Source organism: Oryza sativa, chromosome 1 (genome assembly GCF_034140825.1).
Source record: "Oryza sativa Japonica Group chromosome 1, ASM3414082v1".
Lineage (NCBI taxonomy): Eukaryota > Viridiplantae > Streptophyta > Magnoliopsida > Poales > Poaceae > Oryza > Oryza sativa.
The window spans coordinates 30,935,225-30,949,720 of NC_089035.1; the positions used below are offsets into that span (position 1 = coordinate 30,935,225).

At 48.9% G+C, this 14,496-nt stretch overlaps 2 protein-coding genes and 1 pseudogene across 2 annotated transcripts; 1 reads left to right on the forward strand and 2 right to left on the reverse strand.

The window, feature by feature from the left end:
* Positions 1-3,076: 3,076 nt before the first annotated feature.
* On the reverse strand, positions 3,077-3,715 carry LOC9272673 (protein S40-1). The gene has a single exon (XM_015778875.3). The coding sequence runs from the start codon at positions 3,591-3,593 to the stop codon at positions 3,264-3,266; it is 330 nt and encodes a 109-aa protein (XP_015634361.1). The 5' UTR covers positions 3,594-3,715; the 3' UTR covers positions 3,077-3,263.
* A 2,452-nt stretch (positions 3,716-6,167) lies between these two features.
* On the reverse strand, positions 6,168-11,022 carry LOC4323916 (subtilisin-like protease SBT5.6). Its single transcript, XM_015766510.3, has 10 exons — positions 10,819-11,022; positions 10,600-10,694; positions 10,330-10,427; positions 9,937-10,113; positions 9,294-9,405; positions 7,926-8,490; positions 7,689-7,789; positions 7,246-7,603; positions 6,950-7,163; positions 6,168-6,848 (listed from the first exon to the last, which is right to left on the reverse strand). Exons 1-10 carry the CDS (start codon positions 10,909-10,911, stop codon positions 6,313-6,315), a joined length of 2,349 nt encoding a protein of 782 aa, XP_015621996.1. The 5' UTR covers positions 10,912-11,022; the 3' UTR covers positions 6,168-6,312.
* An 834-nt stretch (positions 11,023-11,856) lies between these two features.
* Positions 11,857-14,435, forward strand: LOC136355488 (F-box/kelch-repeat protein At5g26960-like; annotated as a pseudogene).
* The last annotated feature ends 61 nt before the right edge of the window (positions 14,436-14,496 follow it).

Here is a 14,496-nt window from a genome sequence, read left to right on the forward strand (position 1 = left end):
ACAACATTAGATCTATAAATAGTGAAACATTATGAATACACTAGGTGAAATATTTTTTGTGGAACAAAAAATGAAACGAATTCCCTTAATAGAGGGTTTCTAAAATATATGGGTGATTTGTTGCAAAAGAATGTTTCAATTCACTACAAACATTAGATCTATACATAGTGAAACATTTTTTTGTGAAGACACGTGGCAGGTGGGGGCAGAGACCATGGTGGGGCCCAGGCGTCACGTGTCACGCGCGTGGGGGGGGGAGCGCTCGATTTTTTCTCCCCCCACCGGTCCACCGATCGCTGGCATTCTCCCTTTTAAAACCTCTCATCGCAAGGAACGGAACGGAACGGGCTCGCACCGCACGCACGCACGCTCGCTCGATCGTCGATGGGAAACGAGTGATGCGTGAGGAAGGGGCGTCGCACCAACGGAAACGGAAAAGAAGGGGGCCTAAATTTACTGGAGGCAGAGGCAATAGAAGAAGGATGGTAGCGGATATGAGTGGTTAAAATTAGGATCCCAGAGGATTGTGGGAGGCAACTTAGAATCGGTCGCCCGATGGGGAGGGGGAAAAATCGAGCGCTGATATTAGCATGACGCATGCGTGCAAAAACACTTTTAACTATTTTTTTCTCTTAAATTATTTATCCAAATCATGATCCGATTACACCATTAAATTCATTGCAATTAAATCTTCAAAACAAGACTACACATGGATATATTCCGACGAATTTTTTAGCTTATTATTGAATTATTTTTAAATGTTGCACGATGTTCCACCAAGTATATCGGAATTGTTTCACTAAGTAGATCGAAAATGTTTCAATCGTTTAAATCGGGCGTTGTTTCACCTTATATAAAAACAATGTTTCAGCAAATAGAGAAATAATGTTTCAGTTCACTGCAACATTAGATCTCTCTACATAGTGAAACATTGTAAGTGCACTAGGTGAAATATTTTTGGTGGAAAAAAATGAAATGTATTCCCTTAGTATAGGGTTTCTAAAATATGTGGGTGATTTGTTGCAAAAGAATATTTTGGTTCACTGTAACATTAGATCTATACATAGTGAAACATTATGAGTGCACTAGATGAAACATTTTTTATAGAATAAAAAATAAAACGAATTCCCTTAATATAGAGTTTCCAAAATATGTGGGTGATTTGTTGCAACGGCGTATATGCTAAGGTGAGGCGGCGTGTGAGCTGGAGGCGACGGCATGCGAGTGAGGCGCGGGCGCCCGAGGCGGCCGATTTTTTCTACTGGTGTCGGGCGCCCATATATTCTTAAATTTGTAGTTTCGTGATAATTTTTATCAAAGTATGTGTAGATTTGCAAAATTTACTCAATATATTAATTCCTTGTTGATGCATAAGTTAGTACTCTTTTAACTTTTTGAGAGAAGAGATTTCAACCCTACTTGTTCTTGGTAGTTTTGGTACTTAAATTGTACTGGTAATTTTTCAAGCATTTACTCTTTTTTTTATGTTGGTCTTCGTGTCCGTAACCAACAGAGAAACTTTCTTGGATGTAACTTTGTCATATTTTTATATAAAATTCTCACGGACATTAACCTGAAAGTACACCTACTTAATAGAATTATAACACGATAATGTTAGGAACAGAAACAGCCGGCTTCAAAATAGATGACTTCAAAATATTTATATGAGCGTCAATATTTTGCTTTCTGTACTAAACTTATGCAAAAATAAAATTGAACTAAACAACTTTTCTAAGGAGGAAGGTAGGGACCACATAAACTTATTTACAAAAATATACTACTCCACGTTTATATCTCATTAACTTCACAGAAATGAGATAAAAGGAAAGATGTAAGCAGATACTCTGTTTTAAGCAAATACGACGATAAAAGGGATTTTTCAGTTTTTTGCAATACGACGATCAAATTAGAACGGTGGGAGTAGATTTGAATACGTCATACAATGTTAATTAAGCTCTTTGCTTAAAAGCACCACAAATCCTGAAGCAATAATCCAAGCGGAGCGATGCTTTTGGAATTCATTTAACTTTTGAATTAATAGGATGAGTCCAAAAAGAATTTGCAAAAGAAACCAGGAAAAATAGCTGATCTGAACTGCATTTTACAGCACGGAAAAAACTGCGTTTTCACCTTCATCGCTCGTTCTTCCTCTGCAATGTTCAGTCACTATTTGACAATGGATACATGCATCACGGAAAGAACAAACATTACACTAACTTGGTTGCACCCACGTGAATTCATCAATTCAAACAAAACGAACTCAAAAACTGTTCAGAGCGAAACGAACATTTCCCTCAAAATTTTCAGCACTACTCACGCATCACCATCTTCCTCGCCCTCCCCTTCGGCACGACGAGCATCATCATCGCCTTCTCTCTCTTGGCCCTCCGGTGATCAACGATGACATGCGGCGGCACGAAGACATGACTGCCAACGAAGAAGCTTCCGCCACCGGCGCCGGCGAGGGTCTGGCCGAATTTGCTGAATCCCGCCGGTGCTCTCGCGCCTTTCGCACCGGCAGAGCTGACCTTCCGGGCGGGGATGTCGATAGGGGAAGAAGCTTTCTGCCGGTTGCCATGCTGCTTCACGGAGCGGTGCTCGTCGTCGTCCTCGTCGGCGTCGACGAGAGAGTAGTACATCTGGGGAAAATCCAGGTCTTGTGCTGCATCTGGCCATAGGATATCTGCCTCTTGGAATTCCTCTTTGTCCAGCTGCTGCTGCTCAATGCGTAGCATCTTCTTGCTTGGGGTGTAACTAGAATTAGGAGAGGATAAGCACGTATTAAGTAGTACTAGTAATATGTACACACAGCTCGAGTGAGTGAGCGACCAGTCATATATTTTGCGTGTCGTGATTTAATAATAGTTGGGGAGGGCTAGAAGTTATTACTGCCCAAGTGCCCATAGATATCTTGGCTGTCTGAATGCGTCATTCCTGAACTACATCATGCGAGTCACAGTTACTGAATCAGCAGCAAGTCAGCAACGTGTACACGTACGCGGGTACAAATTACCCCGTAATTAACCACAACTTGCATTATATTTTTTGACAATCATTCGTTAGTCTCATCGATACGTTTGCAGCCATCAACAGACATATATATATTCACCTCACATTTCGAACCAATTTTACAAAATGTCATCGAGGAAAATGTCTCGCAGATATGACATAATAAACCAACTAATTAATCTGGTCGCGTGACCATTTCGGCCAGGCCAAGTCTCGCGCGCGCGCGCATGGCCGCCCGCCGCCCGCGCGGCGCGCTAGCTCTCGATGAAGCCGGTCATGCGGAGGACGGAGTCGCGCACGCGGCGGAGGTCCCGGCCCTTGAGCGTCCGCCCCTGCCCCGAGCACATCGAGAACGCCGCCCTGCGCCGCGCCAGCAGCACGTGCGGCGGCACCACCTCGCCGCCGCAGCCGCTGCCGCTGCCGCCGTAGTCACCCTCCCCGTACTCCGTGTCCTCCCGCCTCGCCGTCGCCGCGCCCGAGGGCGCCGGGATCTCGATCGGGTCCGTGAACGGACGCCGCTCCTCCGCCCACGACGCGGCGGCGCATTTCGCCGACACGGCCACGCTCCGCTGCGACGCCGCCATATCGCTCGCCGATCGATCACTCCGCGGTTACAAGCAGCTAGTATCAGCGCTATGAGCAGGAGCGGAAACAGATGCGACAAACTATCGCACGCGCGCCTGTCGAAATCTCTAGCCAACCTTTCGCCGCAGCTGGTGCGGCGAGGCGAGAGATTTATAGGAGACGGCGCGAGAGCGAGCTGGCGCGGCGAGCGGGGCAACCAAGCTATCCTGCCCATAGGCGCCCTAGGTAGGCAGGTGCCGTGTGGAGCTGCACCGCTTTGTGTGACAGAGAAGTATGCGGCTTTGAGCTTTGACGGGGAAGGGAAGGAATAATTCCATTGATCAGGCTGGAGAGATTAACCCCTAACTCAGCTTAGATCAAATGCCTTTGCGCTAATTCATCGCCAACTAATGCGAATCATTTTGCTTTCTGAACCAAAAACTATTGCAAAAAGTAGCCGATTGGCATTGGCTTTCGGTACGGTTCAGGTTCAGACGCTCTTAGTTTTTTATCGCTTCGTCGCCTCTATTGTTTGGTTGCATAACGGCGCAAGTTTACTGAACCGCGCGTGCTACCAAGGTGCTTAATTAATTGAAAGATAAATCAATAATCTCGTGTGCCTTGTTGAGATCCCATGTGTTTGTCGTAACGCAAAGAAAGCCAGTACACTCCTGCTCCCGCGATGTTAGCTGATGATTGGTTTAGTGATCTGATCCGAAGTGTTTGATTTCGTGATTACACCGTATTCCCACGTGTATATATATGCATCTGCGCTGCATATGCACGTTATGATGATGCACACTGATGCAGACGCCTCGAGAGAAGGATTTGCACGCGCGGCACTGCGTGGTGCGTGCACAACTACACACTCCCATATTGGCCCCCCCAAAGAAAATGTCATGTGTTGCACTCAACCGCCAAAACTGTGACCTAACTGGTATTCTTTAGATGCGCGGATTGGTTAGAGGAAGCTAGGTATCCCTTGTTTGGAAAATTGCACATGGCTATAAGCCTATTCGATGTCTGGCACGAGTGTACTGTGCACGGTTTTCATGCCAAAGTTCACTTCACCGACCGAAATGAGAGCTTTTGCTAGCGTGGTGCTTTCAGTCTTTCAGCTATGGCCTAGGGTCGATCGATATGTATAGCTTATAACTGACAAAGGGACCGGTATTGAAAGGGAAAAAAAATCTACAGCTGAAATCGTCTCATCTCCATTATTAATGTGTTAAACTCTCCTTAGAATAAGGGAGGCAAAATTGTTTATTTACTATTTATATGCAACCTAATAAAATGATTTCAGTGGCGTGTCATACGGACGTACAACGACAGTTAATTATGAGTAACCAAGCAACAGGCGCCAGCTGCAGGTCAGATAGGTTGCATAACACAGCTAGATCTATAACTGCTACTTGTAGCATGCCAAACACGCAACTTTCTAATGAGCAGTTTGATTATGACAAGAACCATCAACCATACAGTTCACACTCGCCTGCCCATAACGAACTTAACGTACATAAACGGGTTTAAGTTAGGGATGGGAGCTAAACACGTCGATGTCTCAGACTGAAAAGCAAAAGCAAAAGTGTTGTGTCACGTTGCTTGACTCGATGGGCCGGTGTCGAGATTTTTAAGCTTCTGCACGTACGTTAATAGGCTTATCCGTCAGGGCATACGTGCATCCATAGATCGACACACGGAAGTGCATGCTTCTGCTGAAAATGCTTTTGTTTGATTATCCTCTCTTGCATGACACGCCCCTCCATTTCGTGGTTACATTGTATAACCCTGTTCATGAATTCAGATTGTGTCAGATCATTTGATCAGTACTGATCCCTAGTGATCATCTGGTCTTGTGGGAACGACTGAAATTAAAAGATCTGATAATGGGGCATATGCAGGGAGCATACTAATTAAGTCTGGCGATCAATGTTCAGCAAACCACTGATCAAGGGAACTGTAGGTTCTGGATAAACATGTCAAACAAATCCTCTGTCATTAACGCAAACGCGAAACGTGCATGCATCACGCGTGCCGTCGTTTTCGAGTACTTTATGTAGACAAGAACCAAGTTACACCAAAGCAGCCGATGAATTTTCAGCGTCTTATTACTCGCGAACGGACAAACCTAGCTACCCGACGGTCCGTACAGATGAACTCATCGATCGAATATCCTGCGATCCTGTTCTGTAAGTAGCTACGTGTCCCGCGTCGACGGGATTCTACCGTGGCAGCGATTCAACGCGCACGGTGTCGTGATGGCCTACGCTACCGCCGTGGATCATACACCTGTAACGCTTGTTGCAGCTTGGACGAGGGGACAGGGCAAATGGCGGATTGGCGCGCTCAGCCTGTGGTAATCTGCACGCCACAGGCACCGAGCGAGGAATGAGACGGTATTACTGCGTTTTGGATAAGGATATGGGTAAGGATTGACGTTGAATGATTGTTAGACAACAATGTTATGTCAAATTTGGAGCGGATTAGTTTTACAAGGATTTTGTGGGACATGGAATTTTGCTCTGAACACTTAAGTTTGCACTTTGCAGACAACGACACAACGTATACTACGGATCCTATCAAAGAGGGAAGAATATATATAAGTCGTGTTCGCTTTCTTTTCGCTGAATTTATCTGCCACAACATGGTTCCAGCCTTCCAGGCTTTCGGCTAGATTTCACTTCTTTCAAGCAATGCATCCTAAGCAGTAAAGAGTAATCAATCTAACCTAAGAATGAATCACGCGACAAGAACGACAAGAGGGCTCCTCACAACATGGACACCGTCGCTCCACGTATACGATCCCGCCACGAACTGCCCGTTTACACGCCAACCGCCTCTCCCTTTGGTGGCCTCGATCTTTATCCTGAACGACTTCTTCTCGCCGGTGCGCGCGAAGCTGAGGCTCCTCGGAGACACCTTCACCGAGACCCCCATCGGCTCGACCACGGCGACGCTGTAGCGGGCGCTGCCCTGGCCGACGTTGGTCACCGTCCGCTGCACGGTGACGGATCCGTTGAGGCCGTGGATGGCCAGGGACGGGTGGTTGAGCTGGTACGGCGGCGGCGGGGTCGCCGGGCAGGGGAGGGAGTGGTCGAGCTGCGCGCCGCCGCTGGCGCACGCGAAGAGGAGGTAGTCCTGGTACGACGCGTCGTAGACGAGGCCCGGGTCCAGCGCGTGCTTGGGCCTGATGTGGCCCGAGCCGTAGTCAATGGGCCCCGCGACCGTCCCGTCCGCATCCATCATTGGGCCGCCCTCCGCGTTGCTCGTTGTGGCTGCGAATCGAATCGATACATATGTACGTGCAAATGGGTTATAACGCCGGTGAGCGATGAACGGGGAAAGTTGAATTGTACTAGTCAGGACGAGACGTCACCGGTGGTCATGATGGCCGATCGGATCGCGGCGGAGCTCCAGCCCGGGTGGGCGGACTTGAGGAGGACGGCGGTGGCGGAGACGTGCGGGCACGACATGGATGTCCCCGACATGATGTTGTACTTGACGACGCGGTTGTCGCCGTCGAGCTTCGTCGGCGACGATGCCTCGCTCCACGCCGCCAGGATGTTCAGCCCCGGGGCCGTAACGTCAGGCTGCGTAATACACAGGCTAGCATCAGCTCATAGTCAATGTTTGCCGTAATCCGACACGGGCATTGAAACGATCGAGATGCACCTTGAGAATGTTGGGCTCATTCACGTTGGGGCCGCGCGACGAGAACTGCGCCATCACCGGCGACGGCTTGACGTCCACGACGGTCCTCGAGGGATCCAGCACCGCTGTCGGGCTCGAGCTGGAGTTGATGTAGCGGATGATGGCGTTAACGTCGACCGAGGAGACTGCGGTGCCCGGGAGCACATGCGCGTCGACGGGGACCTCGCCTCCGAACGCCGGCGGGTTGCCGAGGATAATGGCCGCGCCGCCCGCCAGCTTCACCTCCAGGCCCTTCTCCACCCTCAAGCCAGTACCCCTCAAGCACACGACGATCTTGCCCCGCACCTTCTCCGGCGCCAGCGATTTCGGCAGGCATTGGCTGCAACCATATCGTAGAAAACAGTAAGATCACATTGGATTTCAGAAAATGTGTTACTAATTCAGTTGGTTGTGAGTTGCTGTACTTGGAAACGTTAGCGGGAGTGCCGGGGACAACGGCGTCTGCTGCATAAACCAACGGATACGGCTTGTTGCCTGGTAGCTGGTACGGCGTCACAGTTTGACCCTGACACGCACGTACAACAAAAAGAACAAGTCAGGACAGATGAACAAGACAAATATTTGTTGGTGGACGTGCCACGAATAGTACGGTCGATGTTGCGTTTAGCAGGTAAGGAAATTTGTAGCGTGGTGTTTATTACCATGATCACCATGCCGTTGCCGAGCTTGATCGGCGAGATGAACGCGCGGTCGATGCTGCTCGCGGCGACCGTGAGCATCCACGGGGCGAGGTTCGACACGGTGGCCGGCTTGGGGCCGGAGTTCCCGCCGCTGCACACGAGCACCACGCCGCGCATCGCGGCGTGCAGCGCGCCCACCGCGATGCCGTCCTCCGCGAACGGCAGCGGCTTCCCCGTGGACCCGATGGAGACGCTCATCACGTCGACGCCGTCGCCGACCGCGTCGTCGATGGCGGCGAGCATGTCGGCCTCAAAGCAGGTGTTCTCGATGTTGGGGTTGGGCCCCGGGATGGGCCAGCACACCTTGTAGACGGCCACGCGGGCCAGCGGCGCCCCGCCCGAGGCCGTGCCCGGCGCGAACCCGCCGAGCGCCGCCACGCCGGGCACCGTGCGCCCCGCGACGGTGGACGCGGTGTGCGTGCCGTGGCCGTCGTGGTCGCGCGGCGAGCGGTACGCGTTCGTGGTGTTCACCGCGCCGTACCTGGCCTCGTACGCCTTGACGTAGTACCTCGCACCGATGATCTTCCTGCGTACACACGCATGTACAGTACGTACGTTGGCGCCAATCAGAATCAGGTCGTTTTACCACATCTACATTGTCTAACCTACGGATTAGTATTAGGCGAAGTTTAGTTCCAATTCTTTAAACTTTCAACTTTTCTATCACATCAAAATTTTTCTACACACCTAAACTTCCAATTTTTCTATCACATCGTTTTAATTTTATCTGAACTTCTAATTTTGATGTGAACTAAACATACCCTTAGTTTGATTAAACAAATGTGAACTGCGCATGAATCTTAGGTCGATCTGCAGAGCTCGCTGATGCCGAGGGAGGAACATTTGACAGGGATCTCGTTTGGGGCACGGTGCTAGGAAGGTGTCACGGGGTCACCACCTACCATGTTCTGATTCGTGCAGTTGCTTCAGAGGAAAACCTACTCTGCTGCAGAGGTTTGTACGTATGCTAAGGTCACGTCTCGGTGCCGTCCCGTTGTTTGTCTCGTTGCATGCATGGGTAGGGGTCAATGACAATCTGCAGTGACTCGAGAAGATGCCAAGCTGGAGACTTGCTCCTGCGTGGCCCACACAGCCTTGGGTTTTCGTTTGGAAGTGTATGCTGGTCCTGGATGGCTGGATCACAGCATGATTTATCTTGTTTTTCCAAACATTTTGAAATAGGAATCAGTGGTCGAAGTTGTATTCGATCGTATCGATATAAAGATAACATGTTTAGGGATCGGATTGGATTATGTTTAATCTTTTTTTTTGTATTTTAAAGACGGAATCGATGAAAACAATAATACTACTATGTTTTAGCTAGCTGACCTGTTGCAGGAAGAGGGAGAGAAGGAATCCCCTCCTTGGCACACCCCTTTCCACCGAGCCGGCACTGGTCCTAAACCTTCGTCGCCGAAGCTCCTCGACTCCGGCCAAATCCCTGTAAAAAAAAAATCACTTTTCATGCACATCCATATCAATGTTACCCAATGATAGCCTCCTTTTCTTATGCATGTCCCCCCATGTTAATAGAAAAGCAATGCAAGATGTAGTAAGAGCACCCGTAATGATAAAGTAAGGTGTTCTCTATAAAATATGTACATCTCAGCAATAGACTAGATTAATAGTAAATCACCTCAATAGTATGTCTATATGGGTATCTATAGCTTTCTAATCTATTGTCTCGTTTTTCTATATAGACTATCTCCAGGTTAATAGATAGATTTGCTCTCTCTCTTCATTTAATCTCTTCCAAGTAGGAAAATATGCTGACATGAATCTCTTGTAGAGAGCCTATAAATAACCATTGCGGATGCCCTAACACACAGCAAACAATTTTTTTATATTTTTTTAGAGAATGGTATTTTTACCCGGTCTCTATATCTAACCGGATATATGCTTTATCATATTAGTCAAATCGACGAAATATGTATGATTTAATTGATAGATAGACATACATCGGACTACTCACCGGAGTCCAACACGCCCACGATGACATCCTCGCCGCCGGCTTTGTCGCCGGGCGGCAGCCGGCCGGTGTCGTCCGGACCTCGCACCCCTTCCTCCAACCCCACAAACTCCCAAGACCTCGTGGTGTGCGGGCTCCATCTCCCGTTACTCGGAAAGGCAGACACCACCTCTGTCCTCGCTGCACACACAGCACTAATCAAGCATGAGTACGAGCACAAAGATACAATCTATCACTTGCAGGCCACATGTAATTGATTGTTTTAGCCACTCCTGAATAAAACACAAAGCATTCATTTCATCATTTGTACTATTACTGTATTACATACATGTACAGTCAGCATTCGAATTGTTCTCATCATCTCTGCGTGTCACTGTGCGTGTGACATGTACGTACCTGACAGCGCTGTGGCCTCTTCCTCGGAGAGAAGGGCCGCGAAGCCATTCAGGCTGTGCTTGTAGCTGTACAACAGCGACGCCCGTGCCTCCTCCTCACTGTTCGATGGACAGAGAGCGTGTTGCATGATTAGTTTAGTTACTGACTTTTAATCGAAGCAAGTATAATCCGTCAATCTCACATCAGACAGCTGATGGAGCTACAGGAGAAGCGCATAATTAGATGTCAATGATGGTTTTTGTATAATTGATTTATTGCATTATTGTTTACCTGCCCTTGACGGAGAGCAGGAGGCCATGGTGACCGGCGAGGATTTCTTCCTCTACCTTCGCTCCGGCATGCTCGCCCAGGTACACCACGTACACCTATTGGCAATGGCGAGATGAAAGAGGAGTTCGTCTATTCAGTTCATGGAAAGTAGGAGGCCGGAGACTGGAGACTACGGCGCCATCATAGCCGGACCGGAGAAATGAACTGACGATCGATTACCTGGCGTGGCTTGGTGAAGGCAGCTGAGGCTGTGGAGAAGGAAGAGAGAACAAGGAGGAACAGAAGGCTCGACGTGGCCATTGACCCTCCCATCGTCTTCTTCTGAAGATGCCCGTATCCTGCTCTGTAATTTGGCTGATAGGCCGCTTGGTTAGGACTTAGGAGTAGGACTTCAGGTGTTTATATAGTACACAAAGCAAGTGCTGCCGATTACAGTAGGTGTTTATATAGTAGTACATTGCAAGTGCTGCCGATTAGGTGATAGATAATATATCGAAAAGATATGTTACATAGTATGTATAGGACGGGGAAGCAGAGAAATCAGAAATGGACAGTGGAATCTGAATGACTGATCCTCCGGGGCTGACATGATACGAGAGTATCTTTCATTTTCTAAACCTTTTTTTTACCCGCGTTTCTAGTGCTCCCTATCTCGTTCATTGCTTGCAACTTGGAGTAGTGGTGAACCTATACTTGGGAAAATCTCTAAGGCTGGATTGGACCAAGCATACACTACTACAGTTTTCTGACACTGCAACGCACACATGTATTCACCATCCACTAGTTTGATGCCTGCGTGACAGCGTGAGTGTTCTCATCAGAAGGACTGAAAGAGCGAAGAGAATCATCATCAGGCATGCAGTGCCTTGTTCGAAGGGGAACTGAGTACCGATTGATGCTGTGACGATTGGTTGCATCGGCCGTATTGGAATACGAATACGATGGCTCGACGCCGAGCACGTACGTCTCGGCGTCTCCTATTGCACATACTTCTCTTTGGGCGTCCACATCGCCCTTTTTGTCCAGCGTCAGGCACGCCGCACGCTCGCAAAGCTACGATCGGAGACGGTTTGGTTTGGCTGATCGGTGTTTGGATAGATGGAAACCGACCGGTTCGTCGTCTCCTTCTATATGTGCCATACTGGCATGCGTGTCTATGTATAGTTGACCCGATACGAAGGCTCTCTATCTATTATCCGGGCTGATCACCGGGCATTGTTCAGTGGATAAAAACATGGAGGAGTCACTCAGAGTGATATGGCCGCTGGTCCCTCGTCACTTAGCAGTGCCTATCACCTATCTTTGACAAGAAGGTTGTCAAACCTAGATGGAGTTGTGCAGATAAATCTAGGAGGTGTCAGGCCAATCTATGGTAAGCACGCCTTGCTCGAAGTCTACTTGCATACGCTCCGTGCAATCCTTTTCAAAACAGACAATACACATCGTGAAACTACTCGCTTTGTAGTTGAGAGTCCGAGATCAAAACGACCTTGGTTTCATAGGGAATTTCTTACTAGGTCGTAACTATGGACATGTGCCACATCCAACCTATAAATAGTCCAGTTTAACAGAGCAGCAGAGTTTGACAACAAATCAAAGCATATGCTTGGCAAACAGTAGTGTTATCTTTTTTTTTTAAGGAAACCGAAGTGTTTGTATGTATACAGAAACACATATTTTGTACGGGTTAACACTTAATGAATGGGATATATAGGTCAGAAGTCCTAAAATGCTTAGCATTCTTGTGAGGAATAAGTTCACTTTGACTCCCATAATTAGCGACCGAATCTGATTTGTATCCTTAACCATAATACCGGATATCTCGATCCTCCAACTATTAAAATCATTGCAATTTGACTTCCTTAGCGGTTTTGGAGGATGGTTTTGCTGACGTGACGTCTACGTGGCACTGTTGATCTAGTCTGCAATATGTGGGACCTATTTGTCATTCACACAAAAAGAGCCCTACTGACATGTGGGGCCCACATTTCCATCCCCTATCTCATTCCTCCTCCCTCTCTCTCCCTTCTCTCTCTTTATGTTTCTCGGTCATCTCCAGGGGGATCCAGAGCGGCGGTGGCGGGCGGGCGAGAGCCGGAGCAGCGGTGTCGGCGTGAGCATGGGAGCTGGAGCGCGGCGGTAGCAACGGCCTCATGGCTCGTCAAGTCATGCATCCCAGCCGACCCCACTGGCCATATCGCCATCCCCATTCTTTGCCCCCACCCCGCAACCACTGCGTCGTCCCTCGTCACTAGCTACGTTACCTGGATACGGCTTCTAGGCCGCGTATCCGTTTCAGATACGTGACGGATACGGGATACGTATCGGATACGTCCGGATACGTATCCCGTACATATCAGTGATTCGATGCAGAGCCGCCGTCTCGTTGTCTCCCATCCCGATGCAGTGATTCGATGTCGCCACCACACGTTGGGTAGCAACTGCGTCGTCGCCGCACCCGGCAGCACAGCACCTGCTCTGCAACACATGCACAGCCGCACAGCATCTCCGCCACGAGTTTAGAGGCCGGGTGGCAGCCGGCCAGGGCCGTCACCGCCCAAGGCAAGACAGCACCAGCTGCATCGAAGCACCCATGCAGCTTTTTATTTGTTTCCCTCACTACTTGATCTGCTTGATCTGCAATGCCTCTATTATTTTATTTTAGGATAAGTAGTCAAGGACTATCGTTTTTGTTAGATCCAACTTCCAAATGCTACTGTGCAGTCTGTGCTAGTGCATCTAGCAATTCTAAGGGTAGTGCGGCTGCTAATGTTGATGCACATCCATCAAGAGCAACTGTGTTGATTGAACTATTAATTTGCGCTTTGTATGCTATTTGTAGTCTTGCGCTTTATTACACACAAATTTTTTTTTGGGGGGAGCCTTAAATCGCTTCGTCAACTATAGCAGAGTTGGAGAGGATGGCCATGGAATGGACTGCAACTGCACTAATACTAGTATTATATTGCTATTTTCTTAAAAAAATCCTTAATATTTTGTATTTCTAATATATATAAAAATATATAAGCGTATCCCCGTATCCTTGTTTTTTGAAAATGCCGTATCCCTGTATCGACGTATCGCGTATCCGTATCCGTATCACCGTATCGAGGTAACATAGGTCACTAGCCCTAATCTCCACCCTTCCCAACGTCGAGTGCCTTGCCCGTGTCCCCCCCGCCTCCCTCCCTCCGCTCCCCGCGGTCTACCACAGTCCACAGCTTTGCCATGCCCCACCTCTGTCGCGCCCACGCCTACCTCCACCCCCTCCCTCCTCGCTCTCTCCATCTTCGAGGACGGTTGCATCGTGCAAGCACTGCTCTAATTCGACGCCTCCGTGCCCATGATCGAGGTCGCCATGCTGCTGTTGCCCCTGACCCCGCTGCATTGCGACGGCTTCTTGTTCATGCATGCCCGCGCAGTGTGATAGGCCAGGATGTCTTCCTCATCGGCCGCGGGGCCGACGCGCTCACCGGCGTGACTCGAGAGTGCGTGCCCACCGGAGCCGGAAGCTGACGCGTGGCACGTGGTCGGCGAGGCGCTGCGGCGGAGGGACGGGTGCACCGGTGCAAGTGTGGGAGGGGTGTTGTACGTCGCTAGGGGCATCGTGGTGTCTGGCCTAGAGATGGCCGAGAAAGAGAGAGAAGGGAGAGAGAGAGAGAGAGGAGGAAGAAGGAGAGAGTGGGCCCTACATTTTTTTTTGTGTGTATAAATGACAAATGGGTTTCACATATATGTTTTCAATCCTAGCGCCACGTCAACATCACATATTAGGTCACACACTGTCATGTAGATGTCACGTTAGCAAAACTGTCCTCCAAAATCGTCAAGGTAGTCAAATTGTACCGGTTGTAATAGTTGAGGGATCGAGATATCCGATATTGTGATTTAAGGATA